Raw genomic sequence first — 22,218 nt, 5'->3', positions numbered from 1 at the left:
GCTTTATCAGACTCACACATCTTCAAAAACAGCTAAAAGAAGTAAGAACTGCAGTCCTTCCGCTCTGGGTCTGGCACGGCGCAGCAGCACATTTACACATGACAGCTTCTAAAATGAGATCAAAAAGCTTCAATTCTCCTCCCTTCGTTCCTGTTGGTTCACCTAAACACAAACTATAATTATCAATCATGCTTTTCCATCCATCACTATTATTTCAAAGAGAGATGTGTCTGCACTGTCTGATTTGTTTACTGCTGATTTGATCTTTTTTTAGCTTAGAAAGATTGTCCATATGGCAGAATATGAATATGCCAAAGAATGTTAACTTTGGGAATGACTCTAAAACACAGATTGAAACCTGTAAGAGGAAGCAATTTAAGCGTATTTGGGATGAACAGTTTTCTCTGATCGAAGCTTAGTTGATCCAAATCTGTCTGTTACAGGACAGATCATGGTCTAAGCCAGGGGGTTTTAGACATTATTGATGATCCTTTGGGGACCCCATTCTAAAATATTCCTTCCTTCATTCATTTCTCCCTTCTTTCCATCCAAACTTCCTCCAAACATCCAACCTTCCTTCCCTCTAACCTTCCAAAATTTAAGTGATTTTTTTTTATATTTAAAGCCAAAGCAAATTCTTAATACAGTCTTAGCGTTCACACTGTCATTTTTAACATGAATAAAAAAAGAAAATTTCATTTATGGCGTAAATTTTGTGATGGAATTTACCTAATATCCAAAACAATGCTGCATGCTGGGCTATAACCGGTCATTGTACTGTATGTGCATGCATATTATGATATTTTTATCAGCTGAGATCTCACAAAGAGATTGTTATAAGGAGTCAAAACTGCGACAGGAACCCCTCCGTCACACACACAAGTGAAGATCTGCTGCAAAAAGACATGATTCCAATACGCGACTATGATGAAGAAAAATACGGTATATATTCTTGAGCATTTGGTCCTTTTTTAGGGCTGCATCTTGTTTTTGGTTCATTTAGATATCTTGGGTCCGTGTTGCATTCATATTTCTGTCGAACTGCACCAGAGTTGGTTTGGAATCGGACCGAGACCCATCTTTTCATCGGTCTCGGTCCTCTTGATGGCCGCTGGGGATTTATAAATTAAATGTGGTAAACAAATTTAGTAAATGTAATAAAAAATACTGTAGATAGGGATGCACCGATACCGATATTTAAAACTGCACTCGTGTACTTGTACTTGTACTCATACCGATACCATGCAGCATGTGTAAAGTACAGTGTTTGTGTCTAGGAATAGAACACTCTACACTGTAGCGGCTCTAAATGTGCGCTGTAGACGAAATATGATAGAGCAATAGAATGAACAGTGAACAGAAAAGAACAGTAACATGTTCACACAATAATTTTACAGGCATAATTAAGCATGAAAATAACTAAAGGAAACAATTAAGCCAACAAATATGATTCATATTCTTTTGGTTTCTCCACCCAATATGTGTAAAATATTGAGTAGATATACCAAAAATCTAAGTATTAAATGTATTTAATTATTAAGTTAAAGTTATTTTTTTTCTTTCGTAGCCGAAAAAAATAAATAAATACATTTTGTATAGTATATTTTTTCTCTCTTAAATTTTCTGTGGCCCCTCAAACACCTCCTTGTGTGTTCCCTCCCTGGACCCTTATTTGAAAACCCTTGGTTTAAGAGATCTGATTTCAGCCATAACCTATTTTTGGCATGTGTACAGTAGTTAATGCATTTTGCTTTTGCACGCCATAGTGCTATCCTGTAAACAAACAGACTCTGTGATATAACTACAGTATATATAAACTAAATATAAACTAAAATCTCCTTATATGGGCCTTCCTTTAAATGATTGGTGTAACAAATTGAGCTTTGGCAGCTTTGTTGTCTCTCAAAGTGTTTGGCCCAACAGAAATGCTCCATTGCCAGCTGATGAATGGTCATTATAAAGCAAGGTTGTTATTTAGTCAGTTGATTATTATAAAGCAAGGAGACACATGTTAGAAGACACTTAAGCTATAAATGAGCTTTTTTTGCTCATTTATAGCTTAAGTGTCTTCTAACATGTGTTTTTTTGCCAAATGTGTATAAATATAGATCTTTACCCACCAAGTTTCTTGTTTATCTTGTGAAACCACCAGCATGAACACAGGTAATTGAGGCTGTTTATGCATGGAAGCTAATTGTAGAGCATGGACCTGGGCACATTAAATTTAATATGGTAAAATCGTCAAAGGCGGGGATCTGATCAGACTGAGCTAGCAAAGGCGAGGTCAGCCACACACACACACACACACACACACAAAAAGGACGAACAAATTAGGTTTCTAGAGGCAGCGCATGAAAATATTTTGATTCCTGCTCATATATTCCCATTCACCTCACTCAGGCAGATGTAATGCATTTCATCAGTGTGAACACTCATGCACGTGTTGGTAGACTGCACTGCATAACAATCTCCCTTAGGTCTGTCAGTCCTATGGAATGATGCTTGTTTATCTGGGTTGGGTTGGCTTCTCAGACGTCAGCTTAATGCAAGAATTATGATGGCTTCTCAGCTTAAAATCAGTATGAATGTATACATTAAATCTAGGAAAGGGCTTTATCTCTGTTCAAAAAACCATTTAAATGGTTCAAAAGGTTTTGTAGTATGTTCTTTATGCTGGGGATGCTATTTATGCTTTTGTTTGGCATCCCATTCAATGTGGGTACGATTTTATCATCGCTTTCTCTAGCAGAATACCAGTGTACCTTGAAATAGATAGATAAATAAAATAGAAAGTTTGTATTTTGTAATGTGCAGATTGGAAAGTGAACCCTCTGTGCCTCTACCGGTGGGTTATTACTGTTAGCAGCCGTGAGATAATGACTCTAAAGAGCAAAGACAGTTATGTGTGTTTGTGCAAGATAAACCCAAGACACAGATATACAGCTGATTCAGATCCTCATTACAGTGATAGACAGACTGGCCTGATGCACATCGTTTTTCCATAACTACTGGATTTCCCTGCCACAGAATCTGTGTTTGTTTCAGACAAGTATGTGGAGAGCTGTGATATGCATGCACAAAACATTATAAGGTCCAAATCCAATACACGATACAAAAATATAATATTTCAGGTAACGCAGATATTCTAAAGGGAGGGTATAAAGGGACCCTATTTTGTCTTCCAAAAATATCATGGCACTTTTATAAACACCAGCACTATGTTGCTATGCACAACAAAACAGCTTTCTTTGTTTTTCCAAGAAAGGGACTGCTTGTCTCCCGACATCCTCTCTGGTTAGATGTAGTCTCCCAAACCTATTTTACAGAGGATGATTCTGCACATTTGTGGCAGACCTCACCGAACTAATGACTGTCTGATGGGAGATGGCAGTAGATTGGATTTTGTAATAAAGAAGACATTAAACACAGACGGACCGTAGAGTTCTTCTGCTTCAGATTAGAACTTTGAAATACCTATCAACCTGTAGGAGGTCAGCTTTTGTTTTGATAACTTTGTAATAGAGTGGAGTAAAGAAAATGGACTCTCAAATGTTTCTTTGAAACAGTATATGGCTTGTAGTGGAGTTTACTAACTTGTTTGGCTATTATTTTTATTACACTGACTCAAAAAGATTTTTGCATTTCAGTTTTATAGAAAAAAAATCTATCAAATGGAATTGAGTAATTTGATTTAGAGTCATTTTAATGGTTTGCAGTACTATTCAAAAGTTTGGGGTCAGTAAAATTTTTTAATATTTTTGAAGAAGTCTCTTATGCTAATCAAGACTAATCAAGCATTTGTTTGATCAAAAATACAGTAATATTGTTAAATGTTATTACAATTTAAAATAACTGTTTCTATTTTAATGTTTTAAAATGTAATTTATTCCTGTTATGGCAAAGCTGAATTTTCAGCATTATTACTCTTTAGTGTTCACAGTCATCAGTGTCACATTATCCTTCAGAAATCATTTTAACATGCTGATTTGTTGCTCAAACATTTCTGTTTATTATCAATGTTGAAAACAGTTATGCTGCTTAATATTTTTGTGGAAATTGTGCTAAAAAAAATTCAGGATTTTTTTGATGAATAGAAAGTTTAAAAGGACGGCAATTATTTGAAATGTGAATTTGTCTTTATTTTTTTATTATTTGTAACATTATACAAGTCTTTGCTGTAATTTTTGATGAATTTAATTCACCCTTGCAGAATAAAAATATTACTATCCCCAGAATTTTGAATGCTCTAGTGTACATAATATGAATTGAAAATAAATGTTAAGTATTTAAAATAAATAAATTAAAGTTATGAACTTAAACTTGAATGTGACATGTTACTTTCTAAGTTCAGTAAATGGCAAAATAAATCCATTTGTCATTTACCGAACTAATTTATACTTGGTAAAGTTAAGTAAATCTAATTTACTTTTGTTTTCTTTTCTTTTTTTGGTGTCTCCTTTAGACCAACAATCTCTGATAAAGGCGCATACATCGTGATGTTTGCAGAGGTGGTATACAACACTGGGTTATTCATTGGCTCATTTCAAATAATTTTATGTTAATTTAGATTTGGACTTGATCAGCAAAAGTGGTGTTGTCCGAGTGGGTGAGCTGTTTACTCTGTGATCAGCCCATCTGTTGCAGTTTGACCCGTTCAGGACAGTTTATGGACCTGTTAAGAATTTTATATTTTTCACCTTAATAACATTGTTTCCCATCACTTTTACTTTGTTTTGGGCCTCACTGAGAACACAGTAAGCTCAAGAAAGCCCTCTGAGACATCCTGATTCATGCCACTTTAGGAAAAATGACTGCTTTACACACCATTTGAACTCATATTCTGTAGTATCTGATTTTGCTGGTCCCCTTTACACATTCCGTTGACTATAAGTAACGTTGAACCTCCATGTCAATTAACTCCTATTAGAGTATTAGTAGACTGTCTGCTTAATATCTGCTAACACTTTATTGTGATGGTCCCCCAACAGACATTCTGCTGACTATAAGTAACTTTACATGTACATGTCAAACCATTAACCTACCAGTCAAAAACTCAACTAATACTCTAATTAAGAGTTAGTTGGCATACTGTAGGTGCTATATTACTTATAGTCAACAGAACGTCTTAAGGGGACCATCAAAATAAAGTGTAACCAAAAAGGGGGCCATCAAAATAAAGTTCAACCAATGTTGGATACACCTTAACATAATTATAGACTATACATAGCAGAATAAACAAAAACAGTTAACATCTGAACTCGGCTTATTGATGAGGATAAAAATTTACAGCATGGGCTTCCCACAGGAATCCTCCATATTCCATTTGCCAGTCATGAATAATACATGGAGCCCATAGACACTCATTAATCTTACAGTAGTTATTCTCCAATCTCTGCAAAATCATCAGCAGCACGTAAACACAGTCATGCAGAAGCTACTCAGTAACCCCGTCAGGAGTGTGAGTTGTGGGCCTCAGTCGTAATTTAGAGTGTTATCTTGTCAGAAATGTGACTCTCCTCAATTAATTACGACAGCAGAATGGGACAAAAGCAGTCACCGGGAAGTCGCATCCAAGCGTGGGTGACGAAAGCCTGCCTTTTCCCACGTCCCTTGTTGATCACGGATCCTGGCGGCCTCCCAGATCCCCACAAATCCCAGCAATCATTGAGATGCCACTGCAGCCCTGCCTTAATTTGTCAGCAGATGCTTGTTTTTCTCGGTTTTCCTCTGTAGTGAGTCACATTTCCCTCAGTGTGTCTTCCAATAGCCCATCTTCCTCATTCTCCTCTGTTGACTGCTCAGGCATATAGACTCCTGGACAGGTGCAGGAAGCAGACAAGACAGATGGCCCAGCAAACTTGAGGAACTTTGTTGTTGTTGTTTTTTTGGGTTTTTTTTTTCTTCTTTTCTTTTTTTAAGCAAGTGCCTTGCAAACACTGATGCTTCCAGATGCTCTCATTTGTAGATTAATGTCAGGGGGACGCAAGGTGAATCTCAATAGACCTTTCTGTGATCGGCATAATGGAAAGCTTTGTTTACCTCTAACACAAGCGTAACCAACCCTGTGGATTTGCCAAATCTTTGGGGTCTAGGTTGAGCATTTTCTCATAGGAATGTCAACCGTCCATATGGAGAAATCTGTCTAATCTGGCTTTGTTCAGTGTTTCTAGGTATTTTTATCTCATTAGTAGATAAGTTGGCTGATTGTTTGCGATGTACATGACCTTTTTTGGTGTCAAAGCTATCACTTGGTTAATGAGGTTAGGTTGATAGGTTTTTCACCAGTTAATGGTCCTTATGTTCAGCTTTTGCATGCATGACATTAGATTACCTTTCACACATATGACGTTAGATCACACTCACTGACTTTATTTTGTGTTCAATTTAGTTTGACCTTTTTTATCAAGAGAAATATAGTACACAGATCTCAGTCCTACAGTGTGAGGTTAAGTGTCTCACTTGAGGGCAAAATAGTTCTTGCAGAAACTCTCCAACTATAATTAAAGCATGAGTAAGACATTTTTTGAAATGTTGAGTTACGGGTAATAACGTAGTTCATTAAATAACAGACTTACTTGGACAGGATTGGGATCTCTGGATGCAAGCCTTTGAAATAAGATTTTATGTTATGTATTTTTAACATTATGTGTATAGTTAATTAGTGCTACACAATATATCATCACCATATTTGTTATTGGCCACAAATATTTGTTATTGCCCCCCCCCCCCCAGTTTCCAGATTAGCACAGTTTCCACAAAAATATTAAGCAGCACAACTGTTTTCAGCATTGATGATAATAAAAGATATTTCTTGAGCACCAAATCAGAAAAATAGAATGATTTCTGAAGAATCATGTGACCCTAAAGACTGGAGTAATGATACTGAAAATTCAGTTTTGCATCACAGGAATAAATGACATTTTAAAATATAGAAATAGAAAACTTTTTTTAAAAACATTAAAATATATTACTGAGCCCAAACGGTAGTGTATGCAAAATGAAAATTCAAGTTAACAAATTGTTAATATATATCAGTCATATTACATCTGCTATTATAGTCATAACATATATATTTTTAACATATTTGCCATGTGTTTTGTTTGTTTAGGTTATTTTTTAAGAACCAGAGCATCTCCCCTCCAGCGCTCGTTCCAGGGTTGTATGCAGCTCATTCAGGTGGACGATCAGCTGGCTGACCTAACCGCAGTGGAGCAGGGAAAGATGGGAGCCTTCGAGAACGTCAGCCTCGACATGTGTGCCATCATTGACAGGTCAGAGCCAACCCTTCTTCCCTTGCCCTGGCTTTCAACAAACACTGGCTGAGACCGTGATTATCAGGTGCAGCAGACTGAGACTGTGGCTTTATCCCCACTGGCAGCATTAGCCCTAGGGGCAGGATCTGTCGCTTTCTGCCTGCTCTCCCTGGAGTTGACCTTCTTCATTCCTTGACTTCAATGGCAAATGAGGAGTTTAATCAGCATGCAGATGCTGTGCGAGAACAGGAGACCTGCGCTTGGTTGTTATCTTTAGATTGATTTTACATACTTTCACTCTCCAAGGCTTAGCGTTTTTGTTCGGTTGCCACATTGTTGTGAATACATCAGAGGCAAATCCTGGTAATGGAGCTTTATTGATAATGTAAAACAAAGCGTGAGGAACAAGAAACCATTGTAGCTGGTGTTTTTGCCACCTTTTTTATAAGTACTGGATATTATGTAACCTGTGTAGTAGGTAAGTAGGCATATTCGGATACAGCACTATTAACTTAAAGAACATCAACAAAACTTCAAAACAAAAGCTGTACAAAGACTAAAATAAAAGACATACAGTATGAACACAAAACCCACCCATTACAAGGTTACAACAAAATGAGCAAAGTAATTGAAAAACAAAACAGAAAAGCAATATTTTTGAAAGCCCTGCATTTCAAGATATACATGTTGACTGTCCCGTTTGTATCTTTAATGTTTTCATGAAATAACATCTCATCATCCAGAAAGGAGGATTTCTAAACAGATGTGAGGGCTAATGTATTCATCCATTGTGCAAGAAAACAGTAATTTGCCTTCAAATTACAGATAATTAAGGGTCAAGCAGCTTGCTTTTAATCACAACTAATCAGATTTGTCTTTATGGTAATTTAACATCAACCTGACCCTTCAAATACTGCATCATCTGTTCGTTAATTATATAATTCCATTTTTTGTTGTTTTTTCATAAGCACAATTGCACATCTGGAGGTAAATCTGATGTTGGCGTGGTATTTTTTCTTGTATCTTGTTTGATTCTATTAAATTCTATAGAGATGAAGGAAGCATAACTGGAGACTTCCATAGGAAAAAAAATCCTTTACTGCAGTATCTTTGTCACAGGGTCAATGTAGACGATCAGACGAAGACAGGAGAAGAAGGTTCCAAACAACAATAGTGTTAATAATACTATTCCCAAAGGCAGGCTGACAGATAGCTAGCAAACACAAATTACATAACTGTGACCGGACCAGTGCAGGGAACAACTTAAGTACTAAACACAAACAATGATAATTAAACACAGCTGACACATATGAACTAATAATGGCGGTAACCAAGGAGACAGATGAGTGGCGGACTCGTAACAAATGAAAACAAACTGAGGTCCATGAAAACAGAAACTAACAGAACATAACGGAGTGGGTCCTATTCACTAAACAGTTTTCACCACTTTTAAAGCAAAAACCAGAGTCTTATTCACTAACCGGCCTCACTTTAACCAGTAATTCCAATTTCAATACCACAGCTAAAACTACTATCTAACTAATCTAAATTTCAAAGAGTAAATTTTAAAGGGGTCATGAACTGCATTGTTTTATCGTTTCAAAATGTTTCCTGGTGTGCACTTATAATGTTAATATGATTTTTACATAAAAAATCATCATAATTTAGAAATAAAAGGCATTTTTCCTAGCCTGATTTTAGCCCTCTTATTTAAACGCTCTGTTTAAAGGAGCGTGTCTGCTGTGAGACTTTAGTGTAAACGCCCACTGCTGTGATTGGCTGACATCTTTGCATATGAAAAAGCTAAGTATTACATGTGGAACTCTCTCGAAAACCTTTAGCAAGTTTTTACTATTACAGCTCTCAAGGTTAACTAATCGTGAAAATTAGCTCTGTCTGCAAATCCAGCCTCGATCTTTGTCATGTTTATAAAAGAATCCATGGTGAAATGAAGCGAAAAAAATGCAGAATGTCTTACCCACGTGAGCTGGAACTTCATTAAAAATAAAGTTCAACCACGCATTCCAAAAAAATTGGAATCCGAAGGAAGCTTATGCAGCGACTGTTATTTTTTATAATCTTCAGCAGCATTTTTATTGTTTGGTAGCTCGATCCAGTTTAGCACCACGTAGGCCTATGCTATTTACCGATTACATGTCAAGCGTGAATCGGTGGGCGAAGGCTACAGAATTAAACGTTGTCTTCTTCTGTTGAGGCGACATTTCGCTGCTCTCTATCATCACAGATCTGCCAATTCGCAGATCCCTCCTTTAATGAGCCAGCTGTCAATAAAAGCTTTTATTTGACGAGCAAGGAAGTCTTCAGCTCCGAAACTTACAGGATATTCTTATATTACGATGACCTTTTATATATCAAAAGCTCAAGGAAAAGTTGATTTCTCAATCCATGACCCCTTTGAAGTAAACAGTTATTAATAAAAAAGAACCAATATACTGATTCAAATGCATTGTCTTTCTCTACTGTTTACGTTCACTTAAGCCATAACCGACTATGTTTACTAGGATACTCGCCAAGGCAGGCATTTTGAGATAAATATGTGTGAATTTGTCAGTTTTAAGCGCAAGGAGATGTGAAAGAGAATTAGTTTTTTTCTTTTTTTTCTTTTCCTTTTTTTGCACACACAAAACTTGCCACACAGCCTGGCGAGTTCTCTTTCGCATCTTCTTGCACTTGAATGCTTAAATTGGCAAGGCTTGAAAACACATGTAAATGATAAACTTTCATGACCATGCAGCACTGGCAAGTTCGGGACAGTGACAGTTCCTTCAACTGTCCAGAACTTCTTTCACACTGAAAGGCACTCATGCATCCGGTCAAATACATCTGTCTAGCGCATGTTTACATAGAAAAACAATGGAAAAGCAAAAATGTGTCCTGTCTGCCATTTCAAGTGTCTGTAGTATTTCGTAATATTTTAATTATGTCATATGATCACGGTAGTCTGCAGCATCCTCTGTAACTTAGCACTCAGAATCTTCCTGCAAGATTGGCAAATGCCAGCACACTCTCATGGCAATTCATATCTCTTTTACATTTTGGACAATTTGTGGCTGATTCGTACGCCCCTAGTTAGGATTATGGGTGGACCTTCATACATACTTTATTTCTAAAAATCATACATTTCCACATCGAATCCCATCATACAAATTCATATGGAATCGCCACCTTGTAAAATGATTGCTCTTCTCATTAGATAGGTCTGGAATTGCGCTAATGTGCATAAAAAATCTGTGGTTAAACTGCACTTGACTTGACATTAATGGCCTCCCACGTAAGTGCAAAGAATAATTGGTAATTAATAAGAATAACTATTTGCTTGCTTTGTGTTTATTTGCTCATTTATAAAAAAAAAAAAAAACTCTAGGTAATTTATATGGCTCTTTAGTGATAAAGTGCCACATATGGAGGCATTGTTTACATTCCATTAGATTCCTTACAGCTCAGTTAGAAGCTTAAACCCCACTTTAATTGTGTGTAAAGATGCATTGTTCTTTAATGCGTCTCATTAGCCTTATAGCTCAGGGCTGAGTACATTCTCAACATGATTTAAAGACAAGATCAGTTCATTCTGCACGTCTTTTTGCCATTTAAATTCACATCCATCGCACTGACAATATTCAGATGATGTTTCAGGTGAAACAGTCTTTACTGCGGTGTTTATTTATGTTTTTGAGATTATGGTTTCTACTGCAATACATTTAGTTGTAAGTCCCCTCAGGGGAAAATCTTTTCCTGTATTAGATCAGGCTAGATACCGACTCCAAATGGAGTGAACTGTAATAATAGAGGAGGCAAGAGACTGTTGAACGCTTTCCCTGTGTGTTTTTCCGTCAGCGTAATGATGCTTTCCTGGCAAAGCTCCACAGTGCCAGCACAGTGAGGAGCAAACTCATTATGTGGGATCGAAAGGGGGGCCACCCGCTCACTACGCCATTGATTTTATGTTCGCTTTCATCAGGCCAGGTGATGCACTATCAATCTCCTTTACCAAACGTGTCCCTGTGTTTGACATGTAAAAGAATATTCCATATCCTCCCACCAGGAAGACACTAAAAAACACGACCTTGCAGTTAGATATAGCTCAAATCACATCCTCTCCTTCTGCGGGAGATTTTTTTTTCTCACCCCTACAGTATTTCACACACATCAATTTCTCTCACATCAAGCTATTTCACGCATAAGCTGTTCTGCCGAACTTCTAGAGGCCTTCTTAGAATGTGACTCATTCTAAATATCTGTGCAAAACGTTTGACGTAATGGCGTGTCGAGTCGGGGGTCTGAAAGGGTGAGATGGGAAGAGAGGGGTCTAATCTGCGCCCATCTCTGAAGAGATGCTGATTGGTGTCTCACACCAACAAGTCTAATCTGACAGAGGCACTTTAAGTCACGTGCTTTCGCTGTTCATAATGGTTGCATTAGAAAACTGTCACTTTCCATTACAAAAGCACAGCTAGGAATGTAAACAGCCAGGAAAAACGATGCTCCGGTCTCCAGGGTTGGGGAAGCTTCTTTGAAACTGTAATTTGTTATGGTAGTTGAACTGCAGTCAAGGTACTCTTTTGAAAAAGGAGCCAAATTATAGTTCACCCAAAAATGAAAATTCTTTCATCAAGATTTCAACTCAATCTTATGTCGTTCCAAAACCCGTAATACTTTCATTCATGTTCAAAACAAAAATGAAGACATTTTGCTCACACTTATAGTGAGAATTGGACCCTAAAGTGTGACCAAAATATCTTAGTTTGTGTTTTGAACATGAATAAAAGTCTTACGGGTTTTGGAACAACATACATTATTACTTTATATGATGAACAGATTTAATTTAGGCAACAGAAGTTCAACTGAACTTAAGCTACTTAAGGGTGCACTATTTTTAAATATGTAACTATCCAGTATTAACATTTGTAATTTAATCAGAGTTGTTTTTTCTATTTATTTATTTATTTATTTTATTTAAAGAGATTTCAAAAGAATCCTAATTAGAGTGACTGCATTAAACTTGAATGGATACATTTATACTAAAAAAAATTAGGGTAGATCTAAAAATGAGGGTGTGTTTTAACATTTAATCCAAAAATGTAGAGATGAAAAGCAACTTTTAACTGAATATAAATAATATGATATTAATATTTTACTTTTATTTTTTGTTTAAAAAATCTAGGTTTCCCAGTGATGCACGTGAGAGAGGAATGTTTAGAATGAATCAGTTTACTAGAATGAATCAGACTTCTACTGTTGCAAAAGAGATTGAATGTGTATGAAATGATTCACTCAGATTAATCAAATGTCCCAGTGATGCATGTGAGTGATGAATGTATAGAATGAATCAGACTTTCCACTGTTGCATGAGAGAGTGAATTTTTATGAAACTATTCACTCAAATGAATCAAGTTTCCCAGTTATGCATGTAAGAGAGGAATGTTTAGGATGAATCAGTTTACTAGAATGAATCAGACTTTCCACTGTTGCATAAGAGAGTGAATGTTTATGAAACAATTCACTCAAATGAATCAAATTTTCGAATTGCACACGTGAGAGAGGAATGTTTGGGATTAATCATTTACTAGAATGAAGCTTTTCAAAATTAAATTAAAGAAAAATGTATAGGGTAAACAGTAGAATAGTTTTTCTTTCGTCAATAACACATTTCCTAAACACAAACATGCACACATTTACTTTTGCACTCTTTATTGTTCCTTGGGAAATCGTGATGGAAATCTGTGGGAAGCGAAACAGGAAATGCTTGTTCTGGTTCACTGCTCTGCATTCTCCAGCTCTCTGCTTGGAAAGGAACAATAGTAAAATATTTGTAACTTTCTGTTTCGTGAGAGCTCAGCTATTACCAAGGCTCTTTTTCGAATCTATTACCAAGAAGCTTTTACCAAGGTCTTATCTCCCAGTGACAGTACCTGTCGACTCGGACTTAATTTTTATTATTGGACTGAGTCATCAGTGGCCACAAATTTCCAGGGACTGTTCGGTGGCAGGAGTTTGATTAATGAACGGCGTAAACTCTATCTGTACCTTTCTCCTATAGGCACAGATGGCCAATGAGGTAACCTAATTAATCGACAAATGTCATCCTATACAAAAACTACAGTTTGGCAGCATAGTACGACAATAACTGTGTTGAAGAACTTGTCAGACTTAAGGTTCATTGTCAGTGGCATTGTCACAGCTCTTCCTATGAGACATCAGCCTAATGAGTATTAGCTCCAAGGGGATTGTTCATTTCATTTCATTTCATACCACATTTTGCCGTGTTAATGGATTTGACGTGCATTTGGCAGGACTGTATGAGGAGCTGCGGAAGTGGACAGCTAGTGTTCAGCATAATTTTTTGCACAGAATGAGCGCCACATCACCAGATTTCAGTTTTGATCCTTGGCCAATTGAAAACACCTCTGAAGATGACTGTTTCTTAATTAAGTTCAGGAGAAAGTCAGTGAAGCCGTTAATTGATTTAACTTTAGCTTTAATTACGATTTTAGTTGAGACTATAAGATAAAAGATGCTGGCAAATCTGCACGGCTTGAAAACAACTTTGTGTGTGTGCGATTGCCATGTGGAAATTACATACTTTTTACTGTTGATGAGATGCTAAGAGTAGTCTCTTGTTGTTGTTGTTGTGTTTTTTTTGGGGGGGGGGGGGCAGAATATATTTATATTCTGATATTATAAATATATGTCAGATCTCTGTAATTTCTTTATTTTAATGTTTAAATTTCTCTCAATTTGATCTGTTTCACAGTTTTGCGTTACACAAATATGTACCTTACCAGTGATCCAGTGATACAGTATTGTTATTGTAAATTTCTTAAAAATATAAAAAAAATGTTTTCATTAATTGAATTAAAGCTAGGAATACAAAAAACAAGAGCAAAATAAAATCACTAAAACATAAACTACAATTTAAATTAAAAAATAAAAATATAAAAAATAAAAGCTAATTCAAACTATTAATAACTTATATAATATTACACAAATAATAATAAAATAGTACTGCTGTGCTGGACCATGGATGGTAACTATTTTTTCACCCAATATAGAGTGTCCATTTGATTGTTTGTCTTTATCCCATTTGTCCATTTTCTTTTTAATTTCATCTGTGTATAGCAAATCAAGATAAACAAGTGTTAAAAGTGAATTAGTATATATTTATGATTTTTGTACAAAAGCTGTTTTTACCATTGTCACATTAAGACATTCATAAAGTAAATGACTCATTGTCATCCTCTTTACAACTTTCTCTGTTTTCAACTGAGCTGGCAATCAGTAGGCCTAATGTGTTTCAATGAGTGCTCATATCAAATGTTATAAAAAAAACTGTTGGAAAACTGTTGGAAAACAATTGTTCTTCTATTTAAAACAGCACAGTGGATGGGAAGAGAACTTTAGACATTTTTGTCCCTTTAACTTGAAAATGCAGCAAAATGAGTTGCAATGATCAAAGATTGTAGTCTAGCATTTTACATTGGTCTGACATGCATTTAAATGTGTAATTGTGATCTGTACCTTGTCTTTTTTTTTTTTTTTCAGATGTATGCCAAACCACTGTGAACATGGAGGCCGATGCAGTCAGACCTGGGACGGCTTCACTTGCACCTGTGATGGGACGGGGTACACCGGAGCCACCTGTCACACATGTAAGAATGTGTGTTTAGGTGTATCTTTTTAGCGCAATTTTCCAACGGACAAAATTGCGATTGTTAACTCATGATTTCTGTTCTGTCTGTGCGCACCAATCTTGCACTTCTATCTACTCCTCAACCAGACCACCAAGAGACTTCGGGTTTTCGGCATTATGTTAAGGAAAACACTCTCTGAGTTTTTATTACTTGTTTATGGATATGTGTGCAACTGTGCGTATGTGTTTCTGGCTTATTGCTGGTTGTTTATTCTGATACATGTCATGCTTTCTAAGAAATAAAGGGTTATGCTGTGTAAACCTCAGCATGTGAGAAGAACTTACAAAAATAGAACAAAGAATGACATTATATTTTCTGTGAAATAAAGCAAAAAGGAGAATGGGAAACACACAAGAGGAACATCATTACTACATAACTAACATCTAGAAGACCTTTCTGAGAAATGTCAAGGTTCGGTGTAACAGTATTTGGTTTCTCTGTATTTGCTTTTACCTATGAATTAGATGTTAAATATGTTGATGGCTTCTTGTTTCCACTGCTTTTGTAGCAGGTGAAACACAAAATTAAAAAATGTTCAGTTTGTTACCAGGTTTAAATTATATTTTGAAATACCAACAGAAATAGAAGCACAGGAGACTTGAATCGGCATTGATTTCAGTTTGAAGTTAGCATGTTGCTAAGCTAATGATGCGTTTTATTTATGCTGTTCAAGATTGAATGTAAGTGCAGTCCTCTCACCACATCCATAATTGATCCATATTTGATTGATGTAATTGCTCTAGAATTTGGCCATAACAAGGTTTCTTTCAAATTTAAGTCGCCTACCGTTCAGAATGACCTTCAGATACTGTATGGAGTGGCACCAACTACGACTCCTTCAAACGCTCACTTGGTTTTGAGACAGAGCTATTGATTCATATGAAACGTCTGTTGTATTCTCTATGTAGTCTGTTTGGGATCAGTTCTAACAGAAATAGTTGACTGAAACTTCTTTAGGACCCCAGGGGTTAGATGGAGAGGAGAAGAGACTAGAAGTTACAAAGCTGCAATATGAAAGATGTTGAACCCTGTTGAGCTACTTCCCTCAAACCTCTCTGTATACAAAAAAAAAAAAAAAAAAAAAAAAAGAAGGTTGTATTGGTCAATAGTCAAGCTTGCAAAAAGTATAAACATTTATTTTTTAAAACTACTCCATATATTGCACAGGGACGCTGCTATTTCTGACATTCAATATTTATTAACTAAGTAGGCTACTTTTTATTTAGTTCATGCTTTTCTTTCTGAGTTTGATTAGTGGGATAGTTACCTTGCGTTTGTTCTGGATGTACTATGGTGATATTGTCAGATTACAATCTGCAATGCATAATGTGTGCAGAATTGGTATTTTAATTTCACACTTAATTCTAATTAGTTTTCCATCAATAGTCCACACAGCCCAGTTTTGGCAAAAGTTAATATAAAAGGAAAATATTGTCTTATTTGCTAAAATGTTGTCTTGAACAACCTCCAAAACCTCAAAAAAATGTAAATTATAATTATAATGTATGATTTTAATTAATGAAGTTAATAAAGAAATTCTAATAAAAATGTTAATAATATTTAATAAAGCTGTTTTGCTTTTATTTATTTATTCCAGCTGTATATGAGCAGTCTTGTGAGGCCTACAAGCATTTGGGAAGATCATCTGATGCCTACTGGATTGACCCTGATGGGAGCGGACCGTTAGGGCCTTTTAAAGTCATTTGCAACATGACAGGTAAAATGTCCAATATTTTTTTTTTTTTTTTGTGGCTTACCATTGCACTATGAATCCAGGAAGCCCATCGTTTGCACTTGATGAATAAATCAAGCCTTTAGTGTTTATTATGTTTTCGAGAACCCCACTGTTCGCAAGCTTCTGAGTCAGGTTCCTAAAACACACTATCGCTTCCCAAGACAGTATTTTATTTCAACATCTCAACCCATTTGTTTCCAAGAATATATTTCATCAATCTATGTCCACATCATCCCACTGATCCAAAAATGAATAAATAAAACAAAATGGCATTCACAGGACTTAAAATGTTATCATTTCAGGACAGGAACTCTAGTCATCTCATAGCATTATAGGACACGGTAGAGAGCAAAAATCATTCTGAAAAGAAAGTGTCTGTCAATTTCTGAAATATATTATGTTCATTTAGCAGCCTTTGAAGTGTAAATCTTGTGATTCTTTAAGGTGGGAAGTAGAGATTATGGTTACAGTATAAAGTGGATTAAAAAAAAATATAAACAACAAAATGTGTTTTTATTTAGATTTTTTTTTTAAATTAAGACTCATTCAATAAAACTTGAATAGGTAGATTATTAGTCATAAAAAAAAACTATGTACACTTGCACACATGGATCCAGAATGTGTGAAATCAGTTTGTAATTAAGTATTTACTTGTTACTTTAAAAACCCATTTAATCCCACCGGTCACAAAAGTGACCGTAAAAAAATGTTTCATTTCTAAGGCTATAAAAATTTTACTAAATGATCTATCAATGCATTTCCAGCAGATATTGAAATAATAAAGGGCCTCAATGAAATATGTGCAATGTCGCATGTTTACTGTAAATTGTCACATGACCAGAGCTGTTTACTTCCTGTTTGCGCCAAGAGAAGAGGATGGCAGCAAGAAAGCTCCCAAAGAATATGTTAGTAAAGTATGTTAACATAAAGATAGGACATAGATTTTTGGTACACATCATGTTTAAGGTGTCTAGTATTGATATATGCATTTGCAATTACTCAACTTTTTTTAATGTGGTCATAGCACTCACAAACATGTCAACGGTCACAATAGTGACCGGCAGTATAACCCATTGTAACTACATGCTAATACACATAGGCTAACTGTTCTACCTTACTTTCTGCTGCTACCTAACTTTCTACCTAATTTTACACACAGACACACACACACACACACACACGCATGCACACACACACACGCATGCACGCACACACACACACACACACACACACACACACACACACACACACACAGAAACACACACACAAACACACTGCACAGGTCAAAAACACACACAAACACACTGCACAGGTCAAATAGAACTATATTCAGACTGTCCAATGGTTGATACAACACACACACACACACACACACACACACACACACACACACACAAACACACACACAGACACACACACACACACAGAAACACACACACAAACACACTGCACAGGTCAAATAGACCTATTCAGACTATCCAATTGTTGATACAACATACACAGACATACACACACACACACAAACAAACAAACAAACAAACAAACAAACAGACACACACACACACACACACACACACACACACACACACACACACACACACACACTGCACAGGTCAAATAGACCTATTCAGACTATCCAATTGTTGATACAACATACACAGACACACACACACACACACACACACACACACACACACAAACAAACAAACAAACAAACAAACAAACAGACACACACACACACACACACACACACACACACACACACACACACACACACTGCACAGGTCAAATAGACCTATTCAGTCTGTCCAATGGTTGATACAACACACACACACACACACACACACACACACACACACACACAAACACAAACAAACTGACACACACACACACACACACACACACACACTGCACAGGTCAAATAGACCTATATTCATTCTGTCCAGTGGTTGATACAATACACACACACACACACACACACACACACACACACACACACACACACACACACACACACACACAGAGAGAAACACACACAAACACACTGCACAGGTCAAATAGACATATATTCAGTCTGTCCAATGGTTGATACAACACACACACACACAGAAACACACACACACAAACACACACAAACACACTGCACAGGTCAAATAGACATATATTCAGTCTGTCCAATGGTTGATACACCGTATCCCACCGGTCACAATTGTAAAGTTACAATCATATAACACACTTTTTCACACACTTTTCCATGAAAATTTCTAAAATTTATGATTGATTGTTTCAAAGGGATACTAATGACACATGATTTGGATATTTTTGTGTATGGGAAAAATTTGGGATTAAACGAAAAAAAATCTCTTCTTGATTTAAAGAAAAACTTCACGAAAAACTTCTTGAATTTAAAAAGTTAAGAAAAACATTTACTTTTTTCTTTAAAAATAAATAAATGTGGAAACTTATCCACTCAAGTATATATTTTGCACTTTTTGTTGACACAATATTGAGGCATAATTATTTATTATGAATTATTACCAATGCAATGGTCTGAAAACCTATGGCAAACCTTTGACAAAAATCGTATGGCTCGCCGAGTTTCTCACCCTTCACCAGCCAATGATCATTAAAAACTTAGACACATCAGATCAGTTTACTGTAGAAACAATTACAGTTCCTTCGTCGTACTGTACAGCCTACCAAAGTTCAAGAGAAGTAAATTTGCAATAATATGTCAAGTCGTTCCAACCAAATCTCGCAGTATCTTTCCTGTGTCAGTTCACCTTTTTATGCTCATTACTGTATCCGTGTTTCAGAGGACAAGGTGTGGACGACTGTGGTGAATAACCTCCCAGCACAGACAGCAGTGACTGGCTCCAGCCGGGAGAGGCGGACGGTGTTACAGCTGAACTACAGTGCCTCTATGGAGCAGGTCACAGCGATAACCAACAGCGCTGAGCACTGCGAGCAGCACATAGCCTACGCCTGCCGAATGTCACGCCTACTCAACACACCAGGTACACAGAGATTGTCTGTGTGTGTGTGTGTGTGTGTGTGTGTGTGTGTGTGTGTGTGTGTGTGCGCTTGCAGTATATAGATTCTTATAGGGGCTTGTGGGGTGATAGAAGGTTATCTAAAACCTTAAATTAAAGAAAGTGTAATTTTATCTAACTGTAGTGATAGTTCTTGCTGTAACAAATGAGGGTCAAGTGTCTTGATAACCGGGTAATCTGATGGTAGAATAGGAATGCAACCTTAATAGCCCCTCAGTGGCTGATGCCGATGCACTGTCCACTGCTCTCAATTTGAACCCACTTATTTGGTTTTCCAAGTTGTTAAACTGCAAGAATAGTACAGAACCACCTCAGAATGTTGTTTTTTGTTATAATGGCTCGGTTTCAGGAGGATTATTACGGCATTTGCTCACTGTCTCTGAGTTTGTGTGGGCTAACAAGCTGGACTTAAAAAAATAATTAGTGCTAAATGAAATGCAGAAATTGCTATAGAAATAATTTAGTTCAATCCTAAATACATTTTTGAAACATTTGTCCTGGTTAACGTGTGGGCGTGTAAGTTTCACTTGCTGATATTTCCATGTCACTTGCTAATTAGCCGTTTACGAAAATTGAAATTGACAAGCTGTTAATGGAGGCTGAAAAATTGGCAAAAGGATAAAGTGTAAGAAGTAAACTAAAATGGGATGAAAATGAGGTCTGTTCTTAAGTAAAACTCTTCGTGCATCTGGAAAAAAAAGTAGGGCTGTCAATTTAATTTAGTACAGTTCAGCATATGCTAATAAGAATATATTAAGCATATTTAAGTACAATCATTTAGCTAATCAAGATAACTAATTAATATAATTGTCACAAAACATTCAGTTTATTTTGATCTTAGTTTCATTTTCATGTACTTTTGAAAGCTTTTGAAGTTTGTTGTTTTTAGTTACATGTGTTTCTTTGTTCAGTTTCCCGCTACTCTAACAGTTGTCATTGTAATTAATTTGATCTGCACAGGTGTTCATCATTATTACCCTCATTTGCTTGGTTTAAGTGGCTCTCTTTTCAGTGTTCTGTTGTCCGTTCTCGTCAATGCATCAGTTGTATTTCTTCGTCAGTATTTGTTGGATTACCTTCTGAGTTTGTTAACCTAATCGTCATCGTCTGCTTCTACAACTATGTGTGACAGAAATAGCAAATATGTACAACATTTGGGGTAAGATTTAATAAAAACGATACAAAATTGAATGATAAATTAAATTATTTAATTAATAAATTAATAGTTTTACCATCACAGGAATAAATTTCACTTTAAAAATTATCAAATAAGTGCAATCTTGGTGAGCATAAGAAAATTGGTACGGACCCCAAATCTTTGAGCGGTAGTGTATATACTGTATGACATATGCACATTATCCAGATTGCTGACCGCAGTTTTTCCGACTCTTTTCTCTCTTATATAGCGCTTCAGTCCTCCTTCACCTCTGCAGCTTGTAATCATTCACCTTCTCTCTTATTTATTTGTACTTCCATGCTCTGCCAGTCTTTGCCACTCTCCCCTGGCACTTTCGCGACCCATTTTCTGATTACAGTCAGCAATAACAATTTGCAGCATGGCTGATGCTAATCTAATAATGAGCATGAAGCACAGGGAAGGCTGCTATACACATTCGTAATGCTAATCTGACTTTGGAAAAAGCCTCTGCCCTTATTGTAGACTCTGCCCTCTGGGGTTCTCTCGCACTACATGTTTGATATACCATCTGTTAAATTAGTCATGAACAGAAAATCACTCTCAGTCCACTCTATCTATACATATCAATGCAGAGTCTCACTTGCCTCACTGGATGTGCAGAAACTAGCAGTAGGCTATGTTCGCACTGTCAGCTTTTGGGATTGAAAAACAAATTAACTTACAGGTTTTAGTCTCGAAATGTCCCGTTCAAACAGCAACTTAGTGTCTCGAATACTGTCTGTATGAACAAGCAACAGGGGGTCAAGCCAAAGAGAGTGACCAAAGTAATCTCAAAGATGGAACAGTCCATAAAACTGAAAAGTCTGATCACTTTTGACACAAGATTCCAGTTGAGCCGCATGTTCATCAGTCAAATCTTCATTGACCGACAGCAGCTTTTAAATCTGCGTAGAGAGCGGGGCATTTAGAACACATATGCACGTAGAACACAAAACTGAGTAGAGCAGCTCTGGTGGAGAACAGGGACTGGATCTAAAACCTTCAGATGCTGCAGGTTACTGAAAGTACAGACAACAAAACCACACACAAAAACCTGTTACACACAAAAACCTGTAACACACGGTAGACACGTGTTTGTGCAGCTCAGAGCCGCTCTCTCGCACTGTATGACTGACAGACAACCAGTTGGCCAGTCCTTTTTTCTTTCACACGGCGCATTTTCTGAGAATGGTTGTGAGTCCTGAGAATTTACATGTGGGAGTTCGGTTATAGAATGCGGTTGTCACTCCCATAAATAACTGAACTGATTGTATTAAGGCAGGGATCTTCC

At 36.6% G+C, this 22,218-nt stretch overlaps 1 protein-coding gene across 1 annotated transcript in view; it reads left to right on the top strand.

Annotated features, from left to right (window-relative positions):
* The window catches only part of cntnap2a (contactin associated protein 2a), a 470,798-nt gene that overhangs the window by 300,354 nt on the left and 148,226 nt on the right, over positions 1-22,218 (top strand). The window contains exons 10-13 of the mRNA XM_081353019.1: positions 7,109-7,271; positions 14,814-14,920; positions 16,560-16,679; positions 19,514-19,714. Of these exons, the coding sequence (XP_081209145.1) occupies positions 7,109-7,271; positions 14,814-14,920; positions 16,560-16,679; positions 19,514-19,714 (591 nt within the window). The remainder of the gene's footprint in view (positions 1-7,108; positions 7,272-14,813; positions 14,921-16,559; positions 16,680-19,513; positions 19,715-22,218) is intronic.

The sequence above is a fragment of the Scardinius erythrophthalmus genome (genome assembly GCF_964197995.2).
Source record: "Scardinius erythrophthalmus genome assembly, chromosome: 22".
Lineage (NCBI taxonomy): Eukaryota > Metazoa > Chordata > Actinopteri > Cypriniformes > Leuciscidae > Scardinius > Scardinius erythrophthalmus.
Note: the sequence above shows the minus strand (reverse complement) of the source record. Positions and strands in the feature narration are given on the sequence as shown.